The sequence below is a fragment of the Camelus bactrianus genome, chromosome 16, assembly GCF_048773025.1.
Source record: "Camelus bactrianus isolate YW-2024 breed Bactrian camel chromosome 16, ASM4877302v1, whole genome shotgun sequence".
Taxonomy (NCBI): domain Eukaryota; kingdom Metazoa; phylum Chordata; class Mammalia; order Artiodactyla; family Camelidae; genus Camelus; species Camelus bactrianus.
In genome coordinates, this window is record NC_133554.1 from 433,875 (window position 1) to 461,452 (window position 27,578).

The 27,578-nt window shown below is 60.0% G+C and overlaps 1 protein-coding gene across 8 annotated transcripts in view; it reads left to right on the forward strand.

Moving 5' to 3' along the window:
- MPRIP (myosin phosphatase Rho interacting protein) overlaps positions 1-27,578 on the forward strand; it is a 110,654-nt gene that overhangs the window by 46,267 nt on the left and 36,809 nt on the right. For 3 of the 8 annotated variants that reach the window (XM_074341919.1, XM_074341917.1, XM_074341918.1), the window contains exons 4-7: positions 13,822-13,973; positions 18,309-18,393; positions 23,252-23,465; positions 24,538-25,051. In XM_074341919.1, the coding sequence (XP_074198020.1) occupies positions 13,822-13,973; positions 18,309-18,393; positions 23,252-23,465; positions 24,538-25,051 (965 nt within the window). Of the gene's footprint in view, positions 1-7,655; positions 7,898-8,279; positions 8,334-13,821; positions 13,974-18,308; positions 18,394-23,251; positions 23,466-24,537; positions 25,052-27,578 lie in introns of those variants that run through there. The other 5 variants (XM_074341922.1, XM_074341924.1, XM_074341923.1 and 2 more) reach the window with 3 other exon arrangements.

A 27,578-nucleotide genomic window follows, 5' to 3' on the forward strand; every position in this document is an offset into this window, starting at 1 on the left:
TCCTGGGCCTCTCGGCTCACCCCGCGTACAGAGGTCCTGGGACTAGAACTAGCCCCAGGAGTTAATTCACTTCAGAGCGGAGGTGGGTAGAACGTGTGTGTCGTGCTGGGGGTGGGGGCGGTCCTGACATGCAGGCTGGGGGTTGTCGGAAGGCGGGAAGGGAGACCCACCCCTGGATGTTCCTGGGGGCGCAGCCTGTCCCAGAGGCTCGTGGGCAGCTGGCCCTCTGTGGGCGGTGTCTTCAAGTGAGACCAGGGCCCTAGGCCTTGGTCTGCAGCTCTCTCTCCTGCTCGGCCCTCCCAGCCCCTCAGTCGGGGCCTCCTCACGCCTCCATTGCCTGGCTTCGTGAGGAGTGCGTTTGGAAAGTGCTGGGACCCGGTGCAGCCTCCTCCCTGGGGCGCGTGGCCAGGACCTGTCCCTGCTGGTGCTAGAGTGAGCGTCAGGTGGAGGGAGCGAAGTCAGTGCCAGTTGACGTCTGTGACAGTTACACCTAGCACCAGGCCTGGGCCTCAGCTCCAAGGGCATCTTCTGGAAGGTGATGCTCTGTTTGGTGCCTTGTGTTTGGAGGCTGCTCTGGCCAGTTCTCCGTAGTACACACACCCGCTGAGCCACCCGCCTGCATGGCTGTGGTAAGGAGGTCCTTGCTGTGTGCTCACCCGTTGTCCCTGCAGTGACCTCTGAGATGCCCTGTGTCTGCTGTTGAGCTCGGAATTGGGGGCCTGCCCTTCGCTCTCAGAGAGCCCGAGGCTTTGCTGGGGGCAGACACACGAACACCTGAGGAGGGAAATGCTGCAGCCCTCACAGGTGCCAGGTGGGGCTCCCAGGTAGGGTGTGACTTGGGCCTGGAGGAGCCTCAGGGTCACGTGGTCGGTGTGGGGAAAGTGGGAGGAGATGCCGTCCCATCCACGTGGGTTTAGCTGGTGGGGAGTGTGTGAGGGCCTGTGTGAGTCCCACCCCTCCCACCTCCCAGCCGCCGTGTCTTGGCTGAAACCCTGGTTACTCTCCTGCAGAGAGGACCTCGGTCCAGGGCCCTGCTCCGGGCGTGGTGTGCTGAAGCCTCCGGGAACAGCAGTGAGGTTGGATGGGAGAGTTAAGATCAGGGTGGCAGGTTTGGTTGTTAATATAAAGTCTCCCTGTGGCAAACCTAAAATCCTTTGACTTTCTCTTTGGCACAGCCTGCGTGAGTCCTTGTAAGTTCTCACACACGCAGTTATCGGAGAAGAGGCCTTTGTGCCCAGAAAACCAGGGATGAGACCTGTGAGGCCCAGAAACTTCCTGGTTGTGTAATTTCAAAAAAAAAATTTTTTTTTGGTAACAGTTTTATTGAGATGTAACTCATACCATAGAATTCACGCTTTAATGTGAACAATTCAATGGTTCTTAGTATATTGACAGAGTTGTGCAGCCATCAACACAGTCACTTTAGAACATTTTCAGCTCCCCAGAGAGAAACCCCATTCCTGTGGCAGTCATTCCCCATTTCCCTCCAACGCCCCCCAGCCCCAGGCAACTTTCTGCTCTGTGGGTTGGCTTTTCTGGGTATTTTGTGTAAATGGAATCAGACTATCTGTGGCCTTTGTGTCTGCTTCTCTCGGTCAGCATCAGGGCTTCAGGGTTCACCCTTGTAGTGTGGCGTGTGTCAGAATTTCGTTCCTTCTTAAAGCTGAAGACCCTGATGTCATTTGGAAGGACAGCACTGTGTTGCCCGTCCATCTGCTAGGGCCGCCCGGGCCGGGTCCGTGTTGGCTGTTGTGAGCAGAGCGGCTGTGGACACCCACGGATGGCTGGCTGTGTGGACATCTGTGTCGCCGTTTTCTTGGGTGTGCATCTGGGAGTGGAGTTGCTGCATCTGACCTGTTGAGGACCCTTCACACTGTTTTGCACGGTGACAGCCCCATCTCACATTCTGACCATCGTGCGTGAAGTTTCCGACTTGTCCACGTCCTCCCAACATGCCTGTGTCCACCTTCCTCACTGTGCTCGTCCTTACGGCTGTGAGGTGGTCTCTCCCCGGGATTTTGGTCTGAATGTGGGTTCTCATGAGCAAAGCTAGGATGATAATGAAGAACGTGTTATTTGTTTACTAAATACCTTTACAGCACCCGCTGTGTGCTGGACGCTGCTCTTAAGTGAGGCTCATTTATGAAGCCGTTTTGCAGATGGGAAAACCTGAGGCTTGGACGCTTAGGTCACTTGCCCAAGGCCTGGCTGCCCCGTGGCTGTGGGAATGACTGACACGGGCCCTTGATCCCCAGGTCATGTGATGGACGTGCCGCCTGCCTGCTCGGCATGTAGCTGCGGGTCCGAGCTCTGAGCCTTTAGCCACGTGGGTTACCAGAATTTGTTTCTCTTCCTGTTAGAGACTGGCGGCCGAGTCCGGGTGGACGGGATATACCATGAAAGACACACAAGCTGTCCCCATCACTGGGCGGCCGTGCTTCTGTCCTTCCTTCCGGCTAAACAGCCCAAGGCTGTAGGCAGGCCTGGGTGGGAGCCGTTTCTCTGTCCTTCCTTTGTCCCCGTCACCTCCCTCCCCTGGGTGCTGGTGAAGTACCCATCCTTGATCACAGGGACAGAGACCCAATTGTTTTCCTGCAGCCGCGTCTTCCCAAGTCTCTCTCCTGGGATCACCCATGGGGCGTGGTGGGCAGGCAGGTGCGGGGCTAGCCAACTCACTCCAGGAAGCGCCGGCCCTCCGAGCTCACCTCCCACCTTCCCCTAGCCCTGTTCTGACGCTCTGCTCTGTGATTGCCCTGAGACACCCTGGGGCACCACTCTGGGCCACTCAGTAAGGCTTTCTTCCCTGAGAAGCTTGCTCTGTGGGGGCTCTTACTGTTTTGGGGAGTGGTTGACATATGGTGGAGCTGAGAGGGGCCTTGCTGCTGTTGAGCACATCTGTGGCGCAGTCCTGAGTTCCTGCTGTGGGTTCTGGTGCTTCCTCCTGTATTTGCTCTCCTGTCATGGTTTCCCACTTGAGGGTTATGTAAGCCTTCTGCAGAAGCCTAGAAACAGACTTGCTGCTCATCCTCTAGTGGTCACTGAGCTCACTCAGCACCACGAGGTGGGCTCTGTTTCCTGCTGGTGGTAGGGAGAGCCACCTCCGTCCACCGTGCAGGGTTAACTGCCCTGGATGATGCTGGGTGATGCCCTCTCGCCCCTTCCTGGCCAGCCGCCTCCTGCGTCTCTGTCTGAAACTGAGTGGAGACACCCCTCCCCCGTGCTGCCCTTACTGGGTCAGGACGGCTCTGGCCCTCTGGGAATGAGGTGCAGAGAAAAGGCCCACCCAGCATGGGCTTAGGCAGACCGCCCGTCTGTTAATTGGAGGTGATGGTTCATTGGAGGCCTTGGCACAGGAGAGGCTGTTTCTGACCGTCTGAAGTCCTATCAGGGGAGATGCTTTCAGCCTAGGGTCCATTCTTCTGGGAGCCACGCGGCAGTGGAAGGGAATGCTCTGTGACCTGGGCAGGCATCTCCAACACACTTCAGTTTTTTACCTCTAGAAGGATAAGTCCAGCCTTGTGTAGGGCATCTTCCGCCCCAAAGGGGGCTTTTAATTATTGGAGTAAACCATACATGACAGAAAAGCGCACCCACCACAACTTGATGCAGTTGCGCGTACCCGCAGAGCCGGCACCTGGGTCGGGAGGCGCAGCACCTCCCGACGTCTGTCTCCTCCAGCCCTTCCAGCGCTCGGGACTGTCCGCTCAGCAGCCAGAGGAGCCAGAGGAACCTGACTTCCCCACTGAGGCTCTTTCCCAGTGACTTGTGCTTGTTTGGGGTCCCTTTGTGGTCAGCTTGCAGGGGCATCCTCGCCCCGAGGACTGGATGGGGCTGTGGCAGTGAGAAAGCCTGTGCCCTAGGGAGAGCTGAGATGCGGCTTCCTGAGGGTGGTGCCAGAAACACTCAGGAGACCACTCTCCCCAGTGTTGCCCCTACCCACCCCTGCTGAGCTCCGTGCTAGGGGCCCAGCCAGGCCCACCCAGGACTGGTGCTGGTCTGCAGCCGCCCCTCCCCTGCGCCTCAGTGCTCCGGCCAGTCATGGAGATACGGGGTGGGGGTCAGGCCCTGTTTCTCTCAGAGGCTGGATCTTCACTGGGGTCAAGGAGCATCAGGAAGAGAGGACCCCAGATGTGCGCAAAAACTACTGCGGGGTCTCCACGGCTGAGTAGTCTGTCTGCTTTCTCAACCTCAGGAGAATGTGTGGGGAGTGGCACTTTATAAAGGTGGACCTTAAAACTCCCGTGTCGGTCCCCAGGAGGTGCGGATTTCTGAGAAGTCAGTTGGGAATTTGCAGTAGGAAAGAGACAAGGGAGAGCCTCCCAGATGCGGGCCTGCCAAGGATGCTTGCAGAGGGTCCCAGTCCTCACAAGCCCTACTCCTGGGGTGGGGAGCCTCTGGAAGCAGGGAGGGAGCTGAAGAGAGCCGTGACGTGAAGTCCCTCCACTTGGGAGGCTTCATGTCTTCCAGGCGTTTGGTTCTGCCCCCCTCCTGCCCCTGCTGTTTGGAAGTTTAAACAGGGGGGTCAGATTTGACCTTCTGCAGGCGCTCTACCCCGAGAGGGAGGGTGCTGGTGCTTGGGGGTTTCTCTGTGAATCCAAGGAGAAGCACTTGGGTCTGAGAAGAGCAGGGTCCTGGCCTTGTACCAGGAGGCTCCAGCTCCTTCCAGAGACAAACCTCGAGGGTCCTCAGGAAGGAGCCTAGAAGCCTGCCTAGGACAGGGGCCTGGGTAGGAGTGGGGAGGAGCCCAGACAGGCTGGGCCCTGTTCAGGTGGCTCCTGACTCAGTGGCATTTGAGCATGAGGCCGCCCCAAGAGTGGTTTCGGGGTCTCCCAGGCCAGTTTCCCTCTGGGAATGCACGGCAGGAGCTCGGGGCCCAGCAGGTGCCCCCGGGCCTGGCACTGTTGTTGCAGGTGGACACCCGGGTCTGACCACAGTGCAGGCTTCCTCTGTCCTTGAGCCTGAGCACCCGAGTTTCTCTGGAATCTGGTGTCCCTGTGGGCCAAGGGCAGGGCTGGAGGGCTGTGGCCTTTATCCAGATGGGCTCGGTGCACAGGGTCATTACCCCCTGCTCTCCCTGTGTTCCAAAACCTGGACAGCTGGGGAGTCCAGTGAGTCCTGATTAGTCATGAGCCCAGGTTCGAGTTTCTTTCTCTCTGGATTGTTTGGATTCTTGCAGTGAATCTGAGAGTTTCTCCTATTTGAAGTCCTTTGGGCTTTCAGCTTGTGTGGGTCCTGCTAAGCCAAGCGCTGTGATAGGCTTCAGGGCTCAGCCACATGGCTGACAGGAGTGTGTGCATGCCACCTGTGTGCTCTGTGGTTCAGCGTCACTGTGCTGGCTGTGATGGCTTCCCATGTTCCAGCCAGATGCTCCCACTGAGCAGGAACCGAAGGAGCCACCCGACTCAGGGCAGGGGCTGTGAAGGCAGGAGTCTCTCCCTGAGCTCTGGTTGCTCAGGGCGTTGCCTGGGGCAGGGGCTTCCCCCTGTCTCGTGCAAGTGTGGCAGTGGCTCACGTAGGTGGTATGGTTGCCTGGCGTGGTGCTCACCTTTCCTGTCTCCCAGGGGTCTCACAGTGTCACTGGAGCAGACAGGCCCGCCGCCTCTCCCCTCTTTCCCCTCAGGCTGCCCAAGGTTTCACTTTCTTTCTGAACGTGGCTGGCAGGGCCTTTTGTGGGTGCTGATCCCAGCCCTGTGTGTCGGGGCGTCTTACCACATCACACCTCCAGCAGTGCCCACTCCCTGGGCACTCCCTCGCACCCCCATCCCCCTGCTGCCAGCAAGTTCTGAACAGCTGTGTTCCGTCTGCTCTGCCCTCGATCGCTGCTTTCATCAGGTCCCCTGCGGCCCAGCCGGGAGCTGCCAGTGACTTAGTGCAGCTGGAAGGCAGCCTGGGACAGACAGATAGCTGGCAGGGCTGGGCCTCCCTTCTCAGCGGTCATTCTGCACCCTGGCTGGACATTAGAGGGGACTTCTGAACAATTCTGGTTCGGCCCCAGCCCAGCCCAGGACATGCATGTCTCCATCTCCCGCATGGAGCCTCTATTCAGAAACCTTTCCAGGTGACCCTTTTATTCAGCAGTTGAGAACATTTGCTTTAAGCTCTGGAACCTTGTGGTTAAAGATCCCTCGCCTTCTTTGTAGCCTTTCTGGCGGGGTCTGGCCCTGCTGCTTTGGGCCCAGCATGGGGGTGAGCAGGAGGGCTGCAGGGTGGGGCTTGCTCAGTGTTACAGCCCCAAGAGCCGCGTTGCTTTCCGTCTGGCTGTAGCAAACAGCAGCTTGTTTTCTCTCGACCCACCTGGTGGCCTTTGGGCAGAAAGCAGTTAAACCGTCTGGGACAACAGCACTCCCTCCTGCCGGCCCGGGCTCGGGCTCGGCCCAGGCTCATGGGTGGCAGGCTGAAGACCGGCAGCCGGCTGTGGGAATCTCCATATAAGGCCGCTGTCACTCCAGCGTGCCTGCTCCTGCACGCCAGCCTCCAGCCTCCGCCTCCTCAGAGCAGCTCCCCCCTACCGCCCTGGTCTCCAGAGAGATGGCTCCACCAAGGCTGGAAGAGCAGCTTCTGCCAGGAGGTGCCTCCGGACCCTTGTCTTCCCCTTCTCTGTGTCCTCTCTTCCCTCCATTTTCCTCCTTATCCCACATTCCCTGGAAGAGAGGGGTGGGAAACTCATGCTGAAGGTACCAAATGTTGAACTAATGTCTACCCACTGGGCCCTTGGGTTTGCAGGGAGCTGCGACAGGCTCTTCTCTGGGAGTTCGCTGTAGAGAGCCCAGGCAGTGGCTTGGAAGGACGTGTGAACCCTTGGAAGTGAGTGCGGTCTGCACAACCAAAGGCAGAAGGGGCGGTGCGGAGGCACTGTGCACTGGTTGCTGAAGTTCTGTCCCATGAGGCGCTGATGGACAGTTCTGGACCCTGTGCATGTGTCCTGGGATCAGACAGCACAGCAAATGGGTGGTGGGTGGCGAGGCCACTGTTGGGGTGGGAGGTTACAGGCGAGCGAGGAGAGAGACTAGAATGATCTTTGTGGTACTGGGTTAGAGTTGAGAGTACCGGCGTGTTTAATGGAGACACACAAGGAGGGAGAGAGGTAAGATGGATAGGTAGGAAGGTAATGGGTGGGTGGGTATGGGATGTGTATGCTCCTTGTTCTGTCCACTGAGAGCGCCCAGATGCAGCAATGCCCCACTAGCAGCGGGCATACCTAGCACCTAGGTGCTGAGTTCTAATTCTCTTCTCCAGTGAAAGGGACGTGGGCTCCTTGGAGAAATGGCTGATTGTAGGACCAGGGCAGGAGTTACAGGCTGAGCCTGGGGTGCCTCGTGGTGCCGGTTGAGAGGAAGTGCTCTGAGGACGCACAGGTGCACACCCAGTGGGGTGTGTTCAGGAGCCGTGGGCTGTGAGCGTGCCCTCAGTGGTCACAGCCGGAACAGAATACAGTGTTGTACGGGTGGTAACTCAGACTGTGAAATCAGCCCCTGTCCGTGTGAGTCCATGCTGACGTAAGGAAACGGGGACTAAAGACACAAACAAGAAGGGAGAAGACACAAAACCCCTGGCACAGAGGGCTCCGAGGAATCTGGGCGGCGACTCCGCCCTCACGGGGGCGGCGCTGACTCCCACTCCTCGTGTGTGGGCCCCACAAGCAACCTCCTCCAAAGAGGACGGTGTGCGCAGGGGACAGCAGTGACTTGAGAGGCAGAGGCCTGACGAACACCGCCTCAGCCGTGTTCTCAGGCGCTCAAGATCAGCGTAACTGGAAACGTCGTGTGGAGACGGCGCTTCCTCCCAAAACCCGGAGCCCAGTGTAACCAGAGAGAAACACCCGACACGCCCAAGTGTTCTACGCAGTGTGTGAGAGTAAGGCGCGTCTGAGAAACTGTCACAGCGGAGAGGACCTGAGGTGACGTGGGATCCCGGGACACAAAAGGGACGTGAGGGAAGCCAGGGAATCTGGGCACAGGATGGACTTCAGTGAATCATCACAGATCAGTTTGGCTTCTCGACGGTAGTCAGCGCGCCCCCTCCCCGATGTAAGGTGTCACCAGCAGGGGAAGTGGAGTCCGGGGCACGGGGGGACCCCTGCTGTCTTCACAGCCTTCTTCAAATCCAGGTGTATCCTGAAATTAAATGTTTATTTTAAAAATAGGAAGAAGTTGCACCAAAGAAAGTAGGAGAAAGAGGAAGTTCTCCAGGCCAGGCAGCCGGGAAGGGCTGGGAGACGAGGCACTGCTGGAGTTGTCCTTGCAGTAAGGGAGGACCCCGACTTTGGACCAGGAAGCCCCGGGCCGGCTTCCAGCATGGACGGGGGGCTGGGATCCCGGGAGCGAAGCCAGAAGGCGAGTGGGTTCAGGTCACAGTCGGAACCTCACCAGGGGCTTTGCTTCCCTCCCTGCAGCCCTGGGGAGACCCCCACTGTGACCTGGTGTCTGGGGGCCTTATTTTCTGCCTCTGCGGGGGGAGGTGGGAGGTCTGGTGGTGGCTGCAGGTCAGAGGTTGTGCTGGCAAGTGACTGCTGAGGCTTAAACAAGCATCCTTCTCGGGACCAGTCGACCTTTACCTACAAGATTCTCTTCAGACTCTTTGATTAAACCAAGGCAGCAGGACCAAAACAGGATTGACGGTCACTCGTCCATCGGCGGTTGGAGGACTGGCACCTTCCCGCCACCTGCTCTCCTCTGACCTCCCTGCTGTGCTCATCACCAGGGTCCTCCCATCCATGTTGCAGACCTCGTGTGCTGTTCTGGTCCAGCTCTAGGCTGCACGGTCAGCGTTGTGAGGTCGGAGGTGTTTGTCAGCTTTATTCCGTGCTTGGGTGTCTGCTAGACGGGTGGCTGCTGTCGGGAGCGGTGCTTTGCTTTCGTGAGTGATTTTCTTGTATCTCCGGTGGAGGTGGTGCCGCACGCCTCAGATTTGTGGGGACAAAATGTTGGTTTATCGAAAGACCCTCGGTACCTGTGCTTCTTCATCGCCAGCTGTACTCTGTCTCTGCAGCTCTGCCCTCTGAGCCTGGCTCCTCCCATGAGGACCTGGCCAGACAAGCCTGACCCCCAGTGCCACGAGAAGCCTTTAAGACTTGACTTCTCCGTTCCTGTCGCCTTGCTCCAGGCTCTCCACAGGCTGCGTCCACCCGTTTATGTCAGCGCTGATCTCACCGTGGTGGGTGCTGTGTCCCCAGGGCCTGGCGTTCAGGGTGTGTGTGCTGACTCCAGCCCCTCCTCAGTCAGCTCTCATCCTCTGAGCCTGTGATTAGCAGCCCAGGTTCCTTCAGTGGGTACCCATGGGACTCACCTGGGACCCTTGTACCCACTGCTTGTCGCTCCTGTGAACCGAGACCTGATTTGGATGAGCCCCAGTCCCAGAACACCCTCTACTGGAGGAAGATGGCCGCCTCGGGCTGCGGCCAGGCTGCTCGGTGCAGCGTTTCTGAGCAGCTGAGGGGGAGGGAAGGACAGAGCCTGCTGGCGTGTGCCAGCTGCGGCGTCCTGCCCGCCCCACCCAGGGGGACCGGGGCACTCCTGGCGGTGGTGCCAGCACCAGCCTTCCTGCCCCCACCTTGCCGGGCCCTTCCTCCCTTGGCTCCGGGAAGCCCCCCGGAGCACCTCAGGTGCCACCCAGCTGCTGTGTGCCCTCGGGCTCTGCCTCCTTGCCCACTGCAGACCTGCTGTCTCGGGCCCTCCCACTCTGGTGGACGTAAGTCTTTGCCAGAAGGAAACTTTCTGTTGAGAGGTGAAGGCCGTGGACACAGACACTGGCTCTGTCTCCTTTGCGTCTGAGAAAGAGCTGAGTTCACATCCCTTCTGGATGTCCGTCCTCCTGCGCCCCTTTCCTGCCGCACCCCTGCCCCAGAGAGGCTGCGCTGTCTCCAGCGCCTCTCCAGCTCTCACACTCGGATGGCCCTCGGGTTGTGTCTCTCCAGCTGCCATGATCTTTGGGTACCAACGGAATTGTGCCCCAGAGGTGGCTGTGGCAAAGGCTTAGGGTGGCAGCTGGCTTTCCTCCTGAAGCAGCCAGTGGTCTTGCCTTCCACATGGCTGCTGGCCTCCGTCCTGTCTCTGCCTCTACTGCTCCTGCCCGTCTGAGTCGCGTCACATATACCATTAGCCTAAAAGGGTCTGTTTTCTGTGAAGGCAGGGATAGAAATGAGCCAGAGAAAGCCAGCATATGCGCCAAGTACAGGGAAAAAAAATCTAGTTCTTTAGTTAGTGCCTTGTTGGGGGTCAGGGTGCTCCTGTGGGCTGGGGTCAGGCTGCTCCTTCCATGGGTGCACCTCGGCCTTCCTGTCCTCCAGGCCACCTCGGGCCCCTTCCTTCCAGTCCTACCAGCAGGCCTGCCCCAGGCCAGGCCCTGCCCTTCTCTGTCCAGTGGCCTCAGCGCTCACTTCCTCTTCCTCTTCCTCTTGGCCTCTGCTGGGCCGCGGTGCGTGTTCACCTGCCCCGGCCCTCCCAGCCCCGTACCCGCTTTCCTTGTTTTCCTCTCAGGTACCGCTGCCTGAAATGGGGTCATTCTTTGTTTTCTTTTTATTTCCCTCTATCACCATAAGAATAAAATGAGCTTCGTGAGGGTGGCCCTCTGTCCTCTTCTTACCTCTGACCCTGGCACGAAGCAGGTGCTCAGTAAATGTCTGTTGCCTGTACTCAGACTTTTGCCTGGTGCCTTCCAAGGTGACTTCGTGGTCTTTCAGGAAGCCTTGAAGCCTTCTTCTCTGTCACTGACGTGTCAGGAGACGTGATTATACATGTAAAGTGGATCTAGTTAGGGTTTAGGCAGAGGCTGCAGGCCCACGGGACTGGGTGTGAGTCAAGCAGGTGATGACATACTTCCTCTAGAAGTCTTTCGGGTTGGCTCCCAGAGACTGCCAGAGTCACCAGGAGCAGAGGCCAATACAAGGGAGACCATGCCTGCACGCAGAGGAGCCTGGAGGGGAAGGGGCAAGGGTGCTGGGTGGGAACCAGGAAAGGCAAAACTCTGAAGGCAGATTTCAGTGATGGGGAAGGAGGTGGGTTTACTTCAATGGCTGGAGCTGAGGAAGTAAGGCTGCTTGGCCCTGGAGCGGGCCGGCCATGTGCTGTCAGAGGGCTCGCCTGTGCTGGGTGCTCTTTGGTACGAAGTTTGTGCCCGAGGTCAGCACACCTGGGTGTAGGGTGTCGGCAGCCTGTAGGAGAGGGGGCCCAGGCGTGTGGGGGCTGCTCCTGCCCAGACTGCTTTCTGCGGTGTCAGCACCGTGTTCTCTGACACAAGCAGTGCGCGAGGGTTCCCATTTTCCCACATCTCGTCAGTACTTGACCATCCTGGTAGGTGTAAAGCCGTATCTGGTGGTTTTAATTTGCGTTTTCCAAATAACTAGTGACGTTGAGCATCTTTTCATGTGCTTACTAGCCATTTGCATATCTTTTTAGGAGAAATGCCCATTCAGGTCTTTAGTCCACTTATTAATTGTTTTTTGCTGTTTGAGTTGTAAGAGTTCTTTATGTATTCTGTATATTAATCCTGTATCAGACATGTGATTTGCAAATATTTTCTTCCATTCTGTGGGTTGCTTTTTTTTACCCTCTGGATAGTGTCCTTGGATACACAAAAGTTTATAGTTTTAATGAAGTCTAGTTTATTTTTTTCTTTTGTTTGTGCTTTTGGTGTCATATCTGTGAAATCCAGTGTTACAGAGCTGTTGCCCTGGGTCTTCCTCTGAGAGGTTTGCAGTTTTTGCTTTTGCCCTTAGCTCTTTGATCCAGTGTGATTTGGCCTCGTGTATGGTAGGGTGGGCGCTGGGCTCTGGTGTGGTCCTGCTGGCTGGGTGGGATGGGCGGTTCTTCCCTGCACCCACCCCATCCGAGGAGCGGGGGGGCCCTTGGCAGGATGCTGATGGCTTGCTGCCCAGCCAGAGCCTGAGCCAGCGGGCCAGTCCTGCCCTGCAGGTGTGAGAAGGAACTTTCCGGCCTTGGCAGCAAGTGGAAGGGGTGCTTGTGTTTTCTTCTTCCTTAAAAAATAAGTTTTGCCAACTCTACCAATGCCCCATGAAGGCAAGGAGTTTGCTGGTTGACAAAGCCTGGAGCGCTCCCCCATCCCCTGAGCACTCGTGTGGCGTTGGGCTCCCTGTCCCTCTTCTCCCCGTGGCTCCAAGGCTGTTGCCTCATGTGGGTCCATCCCGTGTCTTGTGGGGCCCTCTGTGCTGGGTCCATGGACACCCATGCCGCCCCAGATGGGGCAGGGGCCAGGTTTTGAAAGGGGGCCTCCTGGGGACAGGTTGGGGGGCCTGTGCAGCAGGGTCTTCTCTGGCAGGACCCCCTTCTGCCCGCACATCTTGTCAGGATGGGAGTTCATCCTTGGGGTGCCGGCCCAAGCCGCCCTGGTCCCTGGCTCCTTCTGCAGCACAGGCAGTGTGTGGGGGCCGGTTAGGAGTCGGCCGACTGGGTTCCCATCCACCTGCCGCTCTGGGCCTCAGGACAGGGAGGGATGTCGGGCAGCTTCTGGGTCTGAGGTGGAGGCTTTGGGCAGTGGGTGCTCCTCCCCGGGGGCTGGGCTGCCGGCCCCTACACCCACCTTGTTATTTTCCATATTTGTGTGATATTTCGTTTTATTTTTAAGTGTATAAGTCACTGCCCTTTAGCGTATTCACAGGCTGGTATATAGTCATCACCACGGTCTAGTTTCGGAACAAAGCAGCTCTGCCCTCCTTAGCTGTCACCTCCTCTCCCATCCCCCATCCCCCTGCCGCCTCCAATAGCCATCGCTCTGCCTTCTGTCTCTGTCTGCCTGCTCTGGATGTGTGGCCTAGCTGAAATCCCCTGCAGCGCCACCACCCCCACCTCTTGCCTTTCAACTCTCATCTGCTGGTTGCTACAGTCCTGGTCCCAGGGTGGTGGCCGCCACGCAGGGCCCCGGGCACCTGGAGACAAGGCTCCATCTCTGGGCCCTATGTCTCCTTCCAGCCAGCTCCTCCACCTCCTGCCCCGTGACAGGGGAGGCCTCTGCCCCGCGTGTCACCTGCTATCTGCTTAACAAACGTAGCAGCTGCCCTAGAGGTGAGGCGAGGCCGGGTGGGAGCTGGAGCTGAGTTCCCTGCCCCTGAGAGCCCTCAGCCAGGATCTTTGCACGTGGGGTGGTGGCAGCCGTGGCCACCTGCCTCCTTCCTAGAGGCGTCCTCATGTTTGGGGAAGTGAGTTAGGAGGATCCTCACTCTTCACCTCAGTAGGAACTTCTTAAAGCCATCTTTTCTTGGTTTTGGTTTTCTATCACTAACATCAGTGTCCAATAGTGTTTGCTGTTAGAAAAGGAAAAAAGGGTTATCATTCGTCCCAACCGCAGCCAGGCAGCCTGGTGGCCCTGCTCACAGACGGCCTGCCTTCAAGGGTGTGTGTTTCTCTCTGGCCCCTTCCTCTAAAAATAACCTCGCTCTTGTGAAACCACGTCCTCTGGAACCTTCCCCACTGCTCCTTCGGCACAGCTGCCCTGAGACAGGCTCCTGGCCACCTCGGTCAGGTCACCCCAGCTGTCCTCGAGCGCCCCCTGCCTGCCCCCCCATAGGGAGAGCTAGGATGGCTCTCCAAGGGGAAGGGATGTCCAGCTGGATGTCCCCTGAGAAGAGCAGGCCTGTCACCTCTTCCCCCAGGGATGGCTCAGGAGGAAGTAGGCCTTAAAGTGGGTGGGGCAGTGCACACGCTGTCCTCTGCTGTAACAGGGGGCCCATACAGCTGTGAGAGATTCAGGTGCCTGTTGAGAAGCAAGGAGGGTCAGAAAGGACCTCGGGATGCAGGGACAGTCTGCTGCCTTCCTCGGGCCCTGAGAGCTGGCCCCTGAATGACTCCCTGCCCTGTCTTCCCCCTGCAGCCCACGACCCTCCCTCAGGGCACCATCAACATGAACCAGTGCACGGACGTGGTGGACGGGGAGGGCCGAACAGGCCAGAAGTTCTCCCTGTGCATTCTGACCCCCGAGAAGGAGCATTTCATCCGAGCGGAGACCAAGGAGATCATCAGCGGGTGAGTTTGCTCCGCAAGTCTTGGGAGGAGGCGTGGGTCCATGGACTAGGTCTCTTGGACACAAGTTGGGCATCATTGCCCTCACTTTCTGCCTTGTGTGTCTCCTTGTCTGAGTCCCTTTCTCCACTCACGCAGGCCTCACCCTCCACCTTTCTTCATCCCTACTCGCCCCCCAGGGCCTCCTCTCCTGGCACTGCCACGTCCTCCTCAGGCCTCCCCCGTGTCTCCCCCTCCATTCTCACTGCAGCCCAGCCTTCCATTGCTCGGCCTTGAGGGGCTCAGCCTCCAAAATGCAGCCTCCTTCCTGCCTCAAGTCCCGTCACCCGAGGGTCACCTTAGCTGGCCCGGGGCCCCTTCCCAGCCCCCCGGCTTCACCACCACCGCCCTGTGTCCTTCAGCCCTGAGCTGCCTGTCATCCCTGCTGCGTCTCACCCTGTGCCTCCCCTCCCGCTCTGCCCTCAGCCTGGAGCAGCCCCTCCATCCTCTGGACACCCTCCCCTGTGAGTCTTGCAGCTCCATCAGCCAGTGCTTATAAAAGATGAGGCTTGTCCGTGTGCACATCTGGCCTCCTCGGGCAGTGGTGGGCCTTCAAGTGTGGAGGCCGTGTCTCCCTCGGCATTCCCAGTGCCTGCACACAGGAGGCCCTGCTGGGTGACTGCATGCACTGCCTTCCTTGTTCGAGCGGGAAGAATAGAAACTTCTGGGTCACCCCACTCCTCCGTACACACCCTGGGCAGAAGATTGGTAGGGCCCTGGGAGGTGGAGGGGCCCAGATTTTCAGGTAACCGACAGTCCAGGGGGTTGAGCTCCGTGCCCTGAGCCCACGCAGCGCTTGCCTTCCGGGAGCCCTGCTCCTTGGGCACTGGCAGGTGAGTGCTGGGCGCCCAGGCCTGGGCCGTGGAGAGTCCTGTTGCTCTTTAAGGTGAGAAGGAGACCGATGAAACTGAGAGAGTTTTGGGTGAGAGAAAACCAAGGCTGGGGGACCGGGCTGGTGGTTACAGCGCAGAGGAGAAGGAAGTAGAATGCAGAGCACTTGGGTTCCAGTGGCCAGGAGGACTCTGTGAGCACTGCCTGGGCTTCCATGGCTCAGCTGCTGCCCTGGCCAAGGCTGCTGCGTGAGAAAGCAAGAGCACGCGGGGTGGGGTGGTCAGAGGCCAGAGCTGGGGGGGGGGGCTCCGGTGCCCTCTGCTAGGGGTGCCCGCTCACCCTGGCCCTCCACTCCTGGAGAAGCAGGTTTGCATTTCTGACTCCTGGGCAAACAGGAGGACTACTTTCACCGCTTACCCTAATCTTCATCCCAGGAGCACGTGGTTTAAGAGTGTTGAGGGTTTTACTGAGCCCTCATTCTACAGTTGAGGGGCAGAGGCCCTAGGAATGAGGGAGCCTGATCGAGGTTCCACTGCCCAGCTGAGTCCCTCAGGAGATCTAGGCCTCCCCTCAGAGCTGTGTCCCAGAAGGTGTCTGGATGAAAGGTGGGATGGAAAGGGGTGTACAAGGTCCCCAAGCAAGCTGGGGAGTGTGTGAGCTGGGGACCAGGTCTGTGATGCAGTTGCAGGCCACGTGGTGTTAGGTGCTTGGCAGGGGTCCTCGGCTCTGTCCTGAGCCCCTTTCCCATGGTCACTCTTATCGGCACGTACAGGGCCTGCTGTTCCCGTGCAGCCTGGCTAGACAAGGTCCCTAGCAGGCCGAGATCCTGGGTGTGCTTGCCCTCGGGGTCCCAGGTGTCAGCCAGCCGTCCTGAAGCTTGTAGTGACCCAGAGCTGGAGTCACCTGACTCTCTTCCCTCCCCTTGTCCTGAGTCCAGGCCTCGCTGATTCCTACCCAGGAGGGGGTTCTCTCTGCAGCTGGGGCAGCAGCTTCCTCACCTTTCCCACCTGATGGGACACGGCCTCCTTAGTCAGTGCTGGCAGTGAGCCCTGGAGACAGACTTCTGTCTCCAGCTGCCCTCCTTCCTCTGCCCTGGCCTTGGCTTCCTTTGTGGCTGCCTGGGTGTCACCGCCTGGTGGGGCTCCTTGCTGGGTGACCTCATCTGTGGGCTCTGGGGCCCCTACATGGGTCTTAGCACTCAGGTCCCTAAAGAGGCACAGACACTCCCTCCAGGCTGACTTTGAGCAGGAGGAGTAGAGGACAGTCCCTCCAGCCTTCCTTCCGGGATCTTCTCTGAAGGGAGACCCCCGAACGCCCCGAGTGGCCAGAGGTGGCCCCCTGGCCCAGAGCTGATAGGGGGCAGTTCCCTGCCCCAGGCCCCCTGTGCTTCTCACGGCTCTTCAGAGGAGGATTTGGCAGCTTTGTTCACCCATCGCCTCCCTTCCCCGGACGTCCATAACACATCTGGACACCATCAGACACTTCCTCCTGGGCGTCCGCAAGGAATCCGAGTGCAGGGACATGCTCTGCCATCTGTGCCTGGACATCTCAGCCTCCAGCCGCAGCACCACAGCGTGGGGCCCTGCGCTCCCTCCCTGAGTCTCCAGCCTTGCTCAGGCCAGCACGGGGGCTTCAAGAGGTTGTCCAGTCAGTGGTGCAGCCACAGGGCAGATCTCCTCTCGTCTTCCTTCAAGGCCCTGTCCTGCCAGGCTCGTGGATGTGCCAGTTCATTAGTAATGCCAGTTGGTAGTGACTGGGCCAGCAAGTAGGGACTTGGGGCGCCCCAGAAGGTCTGCACCTGCCTGCCACACCCCTGCTCCAAGGCCCAGGAGGATGAGGTGACTTTGCTGAGCAGTCTCTTTTCCCCTCCCAGGGAAAGTTTTGAGAGGGGCTCTCTGCAGGCATGATTCCTTGGAGTGGATTTTCCAAAGGAAACTTAGGTCCTGTGGCAGGCTGGATAGCAGGTCTTTCAACCCATAAGCATGTGAACTCCTCAGGCTATGTGAGTGAGGCCCTGGGAGAGTCTGCTCATCTGCTGCCTTGCAGATACAGTCATGGCCCCTTTTCTGGCTTTGGGGACCCCAGACACAGGACATGTGCCCCAGGACTCCACGCACAGGGATTGTTGATTCTCTCTGCACATCGAGAATCCCCTGCTCTCGGCTGGGCTGGCTGGGGTGGCCCCTCGGCTTGGCTGTTGTGATTCCCCACATCCAAGCTTGCTTCCCCAGCTGTCAGCTGCTAGCAGCACAACCCCGGGGCTATCCCAGAAGGCCACTGACTTCCATCAGCCTCCCCCCGTCCCCCCTCCCAAATCAAGGAAGCACCTCCGAGTGCTCGGAACACAAGCTCTTCTCCCTGCCCCAGGCTAGGGGTGTCAGTCGTTGCTGTAGCCTCCAGCCAGGGTGCCACGTGCAGCCCAGCCATCACCACCAGTCCCCTGCACAGGCAGGCAGCCGGCCCGCCAGGGACCCTTGTGTTCTGGGAAGAAGTGGCCCAGAGCCTCCTGCAGTACCTTAACCTATGGAGACAGCCCTAGGGCCCCATGCACCACCAAGCCCCCTCCTGCCCTCCCCTCCTCCCAGCACCCTTCCTCCATCCTCCTAGGCACAGCAAAGCTCCACCAAGGCAAGCAGTCGTCGTTTCGTGGCCTCATCCAGTCCCTGGTTTCAGAGGGGAGGAGACAAGCCCTGGGGGCTAGGAGCTGCCCAGGGCTGTGATTTGAGGGTAGCAGAGCCAGATGTGAGCGCAGGCCTCCTGTCTCCAGCCCCTGCTCTTCCCATGCTCCCCTGGTGCTGTCTGCCCTGATCCAAAGTGGACCTTCCGGCAGGTGGGCCCCAAACAGGGCCCCTGGGCAGCTCTGCTGGGCCTTCTCCAAAGCTGCGTGGCCTGGTGCCCTCACTATGAGGGGGCCCAGAGTGGAGTGGTTGGGTCTGTGGGGTCAGCTGCTCGGCCCCCCGAGGTGACCCACCACAGGGAGGTTTGGTGGCAGATTCCTGCATTCCTGCCTCGATGGTCGTGAGTGGCTCCCAGTTGTAGTCTGCCTAGGCACTGGCCGGATCCGCTCTGGGAGGGCAATTTTAGAGCAGAGCCTAAGCACCAGAGGAAGGTCAGTAACAGAAACTGTGCTATGCCCTCACCCGAGGCCTGTGGTCAAGCCTGCTGCTTCACCGGGGTGGAGCTGACCTCATCCCCAGGCTAGCACAGGCCCTCCCCGCCCGCCCTGTGGTCACCACAGGGTCAGCGCCTGAGCTTGGTCCCGGCACAGCCCGTGCTTGTCTGGGCTGCACTGCTGGTGCCTCCTGCCCCGGCAGCGGCAGCTCTGTTCTGAGTAGTGCCTGGGTGCCAGGAGGCTGGGCGGGCCTGCAGGCAGGAAGCGTCGGGCCTGGTCCCTGGACCAGCCAGCAACGTGGAGTGCTGGTGCCTGACAGCAGGGTCTGACTGGTGCTCTCCGCTCTTCTCTCCCAGGTGGTTGGAGATGCTCACGGTCTATCCCAGGACCAACAAGCAAAACCAGAAGAAGAAGCGGAAGGTGGAGCCTCCTACCCCACAGGTGAGGGTGGGGCTGCTGGGTGACATGGGACGGGGTGAGGGAGCCTCGGGAGGTTAAAGGGCTTCAGGACCCAGCCTAAATTTGAGGGTGAGGGGAGGGTCATGTCAGGGCTGAGGTTGTCATTGGCCCCGCGTGATGATCTGTGGGCTGTCGTCTGCACACTCTGCTCTGAGCCACAGGACCCCCTCCAGGGACAGAGTGGCCTGCTGTGGGGCTGCCCCGGAGGTGTCCAGCCAGCAGGCAGGGGGTATGCAGAGATGGCACAGTGTGTGTCCCTCCCTTGACTGTCCTGCCAGCTGCTGCGGAGCCAAGAGCGTGCCAGGGCTGCTGGCCACACAGACCCCTTATGCATCACTCCCAGGAAGTGGCTCAGCTCCCCTGGGCTTCACTTTACCTGCTCCCATTCCAGGCTGACCGTAAACGGAGAAGCTGCTGCTGGCCTCGATTTCTGTGCCTCTGCCCCAGTTCCCCTGAGGCCAGAGTGAGAGGCAGCCCGAGCGGCCCCTCCAGGTCTGGTCCTTCCCCGAAGGCTGCTCTCTCTCTTCCCTGCCCAGGCCAGTCAGCGGGGCTCAGGGCATTGGAAGGGATTCTGAGCCTTAAAGAACTGATTTGCAAAATGGACGCGTTGAAACCTGGCTCTAGAGTCACTGAGCGTGGAAGGAAGTAGTGGGCCCTGCATGGGTGCTCAGTACCGTCACCTCGAACAGCCAGGTTTGAGCTGTGTGGGTCCACTTACACGCGGGCTTTTTCAGTGGTGGGTACTGCAATACTACACGGCCCACAGTTGGTGGAGTCCGTGGACATGGCGCTGTGAATGCGGAGGAACTGCAGATGCAGGGACCGACTACTGCAGGTTCTGCTGGAGTTTCGACTGCTCGCACCCCAACCCCTGCTCGTTTAAGGGTCAACTGTAAACGTTACTCTTTCCTCTCTGCTTCAAACTCCACGATCACTCCGTGCTCTTGCCTTGCCTGACTGAGCCTCACAGCAACCCTGAGAGTGAACAGGATGGAAATTGGGGTCCCATGGGCGTCTCACAAACCCCAGAGCCTGACAAAGAGCAGTCCCTGCTGGCTCCTCTTTGCCTCACTGAGTGGCAGGGGTCTGGGCAGGACAGGGAGGTGTGTGCTGGGTCCCCCTCCTCCTCCACACCCCCTCAGGCCCCCCTGGGCTGCTGCACAGGCCCTCCTGCTGATGGGGTGCAGCCAGTGGTCATTGTCTGCCCCCTGGGCTAAGGAGCCCCAGGCCAACCTCCCCCTGGAAGGTAGTGTCCCTGGCAAGAAGTTGGCAACATGCAATCAGGGTCATTTCTGGAAAATGGAAGTGGAGCTTCCTGCTGGGGAGCAGCAGACACACAGGCAAACCCCCAAAGCTGCCTGGTTGGAGAGAAATGTCCCAGGCAGAAACTCGGTGTTAAGGGTTACATTTTGTTTCCATAGTGATGCCTCTGAGCTGAGCTCCTGCCTCCAAATAAGGCAAGGACATGTGCGAATACACTTTTGGCCCAGACCAGGGAATTTGGTTGTGTCCCTGCTTCCCAGCTGTCCCTTCCTGTTACATCCTTTCCCCCCAGACACTTTCACATTTTGGGTTGGTAGCAGGAACCCTGTGATCGCAGGGTGGGGAGATCACCCACTTCCCTGAGGGCCTCTTAGAACCCGGAGCACCTGGGGTCCCAGCCTCCTCCGCTCAGCCTCTGGGCGGGAGCTCTCTTCCTGTTGCCTCTTACTCCCCGAGCATCACATTAGAGGCAGCTGATTTCTGGAGGCTGTGAGCCTTCATCAGGGACAGTTCCCCTGGGAGTCAGTCTCGTGGAGTGAAGTGGGGCCTCTCCAGAGGAGGGCTGGGGGCCTCAGGCAGGCCTCCCTCTGCAGCCTGGGAGGGCGCTGTGGGGAAAGGCTAATGCCTTAGGGGGCCCTACAGAGACAAACCCAAGACTCCAGACTGAGCCTCTTTCTTGTGGCCCAGGAGTTTCAGTTTAGACCACTGGGGGCTGGAGGTGTCCCTTGCTGCACCCTGCCCTCCAAGGGCTCTGTCAAGCAGGAGAGCCCAGGGTCCCACTTCAAGAAGGGTGTTCAGGCATTTGAGAACTGGGACCGTGGCAGGCGCATGCACCCCACGCCAGGTGGAGGGCAGATGAGGAGCAAGCATCGGGGTGGGAGTCCCAGCAGACCCTGGGCAGGGAGAGGAGACGGAGCCTCCAAAGCCTGGAGTCTGAGAGGCACCGGCGCCCAGGGGAGAGACTGCCTGGTGCTGAGATGCCTACAGGAAAGCAGCAGTCCACCCGGGGCCTGACCAGGGCCGGAGTGACGGCGGCCCCGCTGCCCTCCCCCGGACCCCAGCCTGGGGCTTGGGCGAGGCCGCAGGCCGGGGTTCAGGTGGTGGCTCCCCTCATCTCCCACCCCCGGCCCGTCTCCACTGGGTGCCTGCTGCACCCACTCAGGGTCAGAACCCTGCTTCTCGCTGGGCCCTGGCTCAGTGCTCATGCCCCGGAGGTGCAAAGGAAGGCTTTCTGTGACCCTTCTAGACAGGAGCCTCCACTGGGGCCTGCCTTCCTGCCCTGCTTTGCAGACCCTTTCTGAACAGCCACGTGAAAAGCGCAGACTCTGTTGTGGCACTGATGGCTCTGAGTCTGCAGCCATCCCAGCCACAGAGATGAGTCCACAGGACCCTAGGCTTCCACTCCTCTTGCACAGGCACCTGGGGTCTGTGTCAGTGTGGGTCGTGGCACGCCTCTTGCAGTGGTGACAGTGTGCAGTGTGGAGGTGGTGCCAGGCAGCCCAGGCCTGGTCTGTGTGAGATCTGCTCTCCACCCATCTGCTCTGGAGAAGAGAAGCAACTTTGCCCAGAAACTAGGGCCCCCACCCCGCCCTCTCCTGGAGGCCAGCATGGCTTTGTTTCTGCTGCTGGGTTGTCCCTCTGTCCCCACTGACTTGATGAGGCTTGGCATAGAGGTGAGAGAAGGCAGGGCTACCAAAGGAAAGAAAAAGAACTCTTTGTGGACCTTGGCTGCCATCCAGGGCCCTTGTTCTCTGGGATGAGTCCCCAGAAATGGGCGCCTGGGAGGGATCTGTGGTACAGCCAGCCTGGCACAGGTTGGGGGCCCAGGCCCAGGAGGCAGGTCTGTGGCCTCCTGGTGCTGGGAAACACATGTGTTCCCCGAGCTCCCATCACAGCGCCTTGCATCTCAGGCCTGGAATTTCCTCTGCCTCTTGGGGATCCCGGCCGCCCCAGCCCCTACCCAGTGCTGAGGTCACTCTGAGCATCAGAGAGGGGTGTGCGTGTGCCAGGGCCCTTCACCGGCAGCGTGGGGCTGAGGGTGCCAACAGAAAGGGCCACTGTCATCACGGGCACAGCCTCTGCCCCTTCCTCCTTGGCCCTTCTCGGTAGCTTCTCTCCCTCAGTCCAGCCTCCTCTCCACAGAGGGGATGGATTCACTGAGTATGGTCTTCAGGTCACCCTCACTCGGCTCTGCAGAAGGAAGCCCAGCAGAGCCGTGTCCAGCCTCTGGCCTCCGAGCAGAGGCCCCAGGTAGTTGGGAGGGGGCACAACAAGGAGACCTAGAGGCGCCTCTGACGGGGAGCACTGCCGCCGTGTGTGGGCAAGGGTGGTGTGCTGAGTGAGGAACAGGGGCCCCGGGGCTGGGCTTGCTTGGGCCCCTGGAGCCGGTGCGGTTGGAACCCTCAGGAAGTGGTCTGAAGCCGTTGCCATGTTCTTTGAGAAGTCCCCTTTCTCCGTGGTGGGCCAGAGCTCTGGAATCTCCAGCCACAGAGTCAGGTCTATGAACAGTTCTGACCAAATGGGCGGTTGGGCGTGTCCTGGGTCTGTGGGAAGAGCCATCCTGGCTCCGTCCCGTCCCAGGAGGCCTGAGATCCTTAAAAGCTAAGGGAGACTTTGGGCCCTGGGAAATGCCCGTCGTCTTTGCGACGTGTGGTACTTGGCCCCCTGGTGGGTCCTCACGGGTGCCGTGCAAGGTGAAGCCCCTCCCGGGCCTTCCTCCTACTCCCAGAGGCACTGGTGATGGAAAGTGCTCAGAGCCCTAATCTGCCTCCTGGTCGTGCGAGCATGGGCTGCTCCCCGCCAGCCCAGGCGGCCTCACCTGTGAAATGATGAGTGAGCGCTGACGGGTGCAGTGCGAGCCAGAGGCGGCCCACGGTCGATGTGACGTGACTGAACAAGTAACTGAGCGGTTACGGGGCTCTTTGATGCACACACCGGTGAGGGGATCTGTCACCCTCACCAAGGGCCCATTCAGAGATGGTTTAGGGGACATTTCTGAAAATGAGGCCTGGCCACCAGGATGGGAGTGGGGGGGAGAGCATTTTTACATTGTCCCTCCATTTTTGGGAAGACAGCTGAGGTGTGCCTCACTTCTGTGGGCACCCAAAGCCATCTTGCTGGCAGCCCCTCATTGTCAGGCACCTCAGGACCCTGAGTCGGCAGGGGCTTGGGCCCAGGGTATGAGCAGGGGCAGGATGGCAGGGATCCGAGCCCTGCCTCTGTCTGGGCTCTAGGCTCACAGCGTGGAGTTACTGCTCTGTGTGCTCTGGCTTTGTACTCCCTGTGTCTGGCGAATTACCTCCTGCACAAATGCGTCTCTGCCGGAGCAGCACCAGCTCTGGCGTGGGTTCCCACCGGGGCTCCAGGCTCCCATCCAGCTTGCACAGATACTTTGGGTGCTGGCTGGGGCTGCAGAGGAGAAAAAGCTTCCAGCCTGGCCTGGACATCTCTGTTCTGAGCCTCCGGGAACTCCAGGTCTCTGCCACTGTAGTTGACCTTGGTGTCCCTTGTAGCCGGTGAGCTGGGCGCCGGCCTGGGCTGCGTGCTCCACGCCCGCAGACACCGCTCTCCCCCGCAGGAGCCAGGGCCAGCCAAGATGGCTGTCACCAGCAGCAGCAGCAGCATCCCCAGTGCTGAGAAAGTCCCCACCACCAAGTCTACACTCTGGCAGGAAGAAATGAGGGCCAAGGACCAGACAGATGGGAGCGGCCTGAGTCCAGCTGAGAGTCCTAGCCAGAGCCAGCCCCCTGCTGCCAACACCCTGAGGGAGCCTGGGCTGGAGAGTAGAGACGGTAAGTGGTGCCCATCTGTTCTGGTGCCACGCCTCTCAGCGCTGGAGCAGGCCTCCTGACAGAGCTGGCCCTAGGACTGGGGGCCTGCAGGGCCTGGTCATGAGCCCCGAGCTCCAGGCTCCCTCACCTTCTGTGTCCATCAGCCCTGGGCAGGGACTGGCCTGGTGTGGGACCAGGATACCCAGGCTTTGGCCTGGCCCCTGCCCCTGACCCTCAAGCTCCTCAGTGCCCCCTGTAAAGGAGGAAGACAGCACGTGCTTTGTGAGCCCCAGGCGTCCCGAGAATCCAGATGCTCTGTGACAAGGGGCCTCTGTTCCTGTCCACTGTGGCTGCTTCGTGTTCCCCTGGAAGCCCACTGTGTCTGAGAGCAGCAGCGGGGAGGCTGTCCTGCCCAGGCCCAGGTGAGGGAGGGAGGGAGGTACGGGGGAGCACGCGGCCGGCAGCACCCTGCTTCTCCACCTGGCACTTTGGAGCTGCCTGAGCAGAGGTAGGGCGGCAGTCTGGCCTCCCTCGTCCAGGCCCTAGAGGGCTCTGCAGGACACAGGCTGGCTTCCCCGTGTGTGTCCAAATCACTCGAGATAAGTGGACAGTTGAATTGACCCAGCTCCTTCAGGCAAAATGTGTTTCATACCAGCCCTGGGCAGAAGGTCCCGCAGGCACACACCCATCCACATCCAGAGTCCACTCACTCCTCTCGTCCCCACGAAGGTCCTCTGTCCCTCCCTCTCCGAAAATGGGCCAAAAGGTGAACGGCAAGTTGGCCTCTGGATTTCTCCCTGGTGTTCAGTGGGCGGGACCTCTCTATCTGGGGGGAGTACTGCTCTCCCAGCTGAGCCCTCAGACTTGAAGCTCAGGGACCCCCGACCATCTGGCAGAGAGGCAGCGCTGTTGCAGGGGCACCCGAGTGGGAAGATGTTTCGTTGCTTTCCCGGGGCTCCGCCCTTGGGCGGCCACATCAGCCTTGGAGGTGGGAGGTCAGGAAGTAGCCTCTGCTGGACTGTGCGGCTTTTTGAAGGATCCTCAGAACCACAGGTGGACACAGGCTGAGCGTCTCCTGTCCCCTCCCTTCCAGAGGAGAGCGCCCCAAGCGGCGACCGCATGGACTGTGGCCGCAAAGTCCGGGTGGAGAGTGGCTACTTCTCCCTGGAGAAGACCAAGCAGGACGTGAAGGCCGAGGAGCAGCAGCTGCCCCCGCCGCTCTCCCCTCCCAGCCCCAGCACCCCCAACAGCAGGTACAGTGGCCCTGGCCCCCCCTCCCAGGAGCTTGGTCATCCCCTTACTTCCCCAGGTCCTCGGCCCCCTGGCCGGAGGGTCTGCAGCAGCTCCTTCAGCTCCCTGGATGCGGTCAGCCAGCTTCCAGCCCGCGTGGACTCCGGCAGCGCTGGGGGGCGGGGAGCGGAGAGACTGGGGCCCGCCTCTGCCTTTAAAGCCAGCAGGCAGTATGCCACCCTGGCCGACGTCCCCAAGGCCGTCAGGATCAGCCACCGAGAAGCCTTCCAGGTGGAGAGGAGGCGGCTGGAGCGCGGGGCTCGGGCCCGGAGCCCTGGCAGGGAAGAGGTGGCCCGTCTGTTTGGCCACGAGCGGAGGTAAGGGGGGTACTCGAGGCCGAAGGCTCGCAGGCGCGTGTGCACACACACCCCTCACCCTCACGTTTCCTTACTCGTGTACCCACACGGACACCATCACGTTCTTTACACACACACGTTTCCTCTCCTCCCTTCCCACGTACACGCGTGTGCCTGGGAGAGTCAGGGACTAGGGGTCTGGGACTTGATGGTGGTCTGAGGGCAGGAGGCCCTTCCCTCTTCTTGTTCCCCTGGCCCTGCACTTTCCCGGGAGCTGGGGAAGGATCTGGGTTCTGTCTCTGTGGCCTCCACGCCCAGGCCTGGACCAGAGTGCCCGAGCGCCCCTTCCAGTAGGAGCTTCCACCCCTGAGTCTGTAAACGCAAGCTCATGCCCTGTGGCAGGGCTCTCGGCCAGGTGTGTGAGTAGGCTGCCAGTGTGTTGTGAACCTCTTGAAATGATTCGAGGGTCCACGTACCTTTTGGGGGTAGAAGAAAATCCATAGTTCTCATTAGTTTCCAACTTCTCAAAGTTGCTTTCCAAGAAAGAAGTTCAGACCCAAGTTCCAGTAGTGTCTGCAGTGTCCTCTGTACCCCCTCCCCCGCCAAGCTCAAGGTTGGGGCACGCCATGGGGACAGACAGGGTGGCCCTGGGCTCTCCTGCGAGGGGCCGGCTGGGAGCAGGTTGCTTTTGCTCTCCTGCACCCTTACTTCTTACTACCCACCGCTCCCCTGGGTGTCCTCTCCTGAGTTAGGAAAGCACGTGGAAACAGAAGAGAACAGGAGACACCTAAGGCCTGGGGAGAAGGGAGGGAAGCTGACTGTGCTGGGGAGGAGCCCTCCAAGCCATGTCTGCCCACCCATTTCATTAGTAACCCCGGGAGGTGCATGGCCTCCCTGTATGTGGGGCTGAGATGGAGGCTCAGAAGCAGGGGGCCTCCTCACAAGAACAGCCTAGTTCAGCGGAGCCGTGACACAGACCCCCAGCCGGGCCAGTGACTGGGAAGGCCCTGCTCCCAGGCCGGATCCCGGACGGGCCGAGGCTGTCCTTACCACGCTGACGTTTAAGTGTAGTAGGAGGCTGGTGGGCCGGGCGGTGGGCTACTTGCTGTGTCCTAGAGGCCCCCAAGCGGGTGGCCATGCCCTGGTTTGGCGGTGACCAAAGAATTAACATTCAGCACACCTGCTTGGCTTGGAGCTCCCTCAGCTGGGGCCTGGGTACATAGCATCTCGGGCTTTGCTTTCCACCTGCTCTTTGCCATCCTGGGGATGGGCTTTCTTCACCTGGTGCTGCTCTCTGGGGGCCCATCGGCTCTGCATCCTAACGCTTAATGTCACTTCCTTACTGACCCTGATATCGTCTGACTGGCTGCTGTCACTTTCCGAGGCCTGCTTTCTGGTCCCGAGTAGCCCACCCAGTGCTGGTTTGATCCCCGCGTCCGGTGGTGTAGAGTAGAACCCCAGATTGGCAGGACGTCGGCCACAGCTGCCCAGGAGCCTGATTGGGGGACCTCGGGTTGGTTTCCTCCCAAGCCATGGCCCCGAGGCAATCCTCAGACTGGCCACAGGGCTGCTAGAATGACTCTTGGATGGTGGAGCGGCCGTGACCCTGGTTGAACTGCTGGTGACTGACACCAGGGCCAGCACTCGCAGGCCCACTGCCCCTCGGCTGGGAGCCTGGGGACAGGGAGGCCATTGCTGTCACACTGCAGCACTTCCCGGGACCCATGTTTAAAAGGTCCCACTTTGCACAGTAAGCCCTGGCTGACTCACCAGAGCCCTCGCAGGTGCCACTGTCCTCTCCTTTCACCAGCCTCCTCTTGCGGCCCCGGCCATCCTGCAGCCTGCGATTCATGTGGGACTTGGCCGGGCGCTGCTCCTCAAGGCCTTCCTGGGGTTTTTTAGTCCTCGGGGTCCGTGGAAGAGCTCTTGTTCCTCATGGGGCGGCCTGGAGGCCTGCAGTGGGCTGGGATCTTGCCTAAACCCACCAGGACGGTCGGGCACAGAGGGGGCCTCCGCTGCCGACCAGCCTGAGCACCGCGAGCGCTTCCGGGCTTCCTGGCCTCTCCTGCCGCCAACCCAGCTTCCCATGCTCCCAGCCCACCCTCTCCTGCCGCTCCCAGCCGCGCCTGCACCACTGGCCTCAGGGCCGGACTGGGGCAGCTCTGCTCCTGGAGGAGACTCCAGGCTCCTGGGGAAGCACAGGAGAGCGGGATCCGGGTGCCTGAGAGCTCTGCTCTGGGTTTTGGGCCGTCCTGAGGATGAATCCCTAAGAGAGCCACTTCTGGTCACCCTCCCGAGGGAAAGCTGGCCTCTGGGGTCTCAGGATGCGAGCCGTGTCCTCCCTTCTTCTCAGGGAGGAGATTTTAGTCTTCTGGGCTCAGCGGCCAGCCCTTGCCTGCTCCTCTCGACTCTGCCACTTGTCCAGAATCAGGGAGCACCCTCCCTGCGAGGCGACCTCGGCGCCTGCCTGGCGTGTCCAGGAGGACAGACCCCTGGCCCAGTGACATGTGGGCACCCACACTGCTCGTGACTCAGGGACTAGTATGGT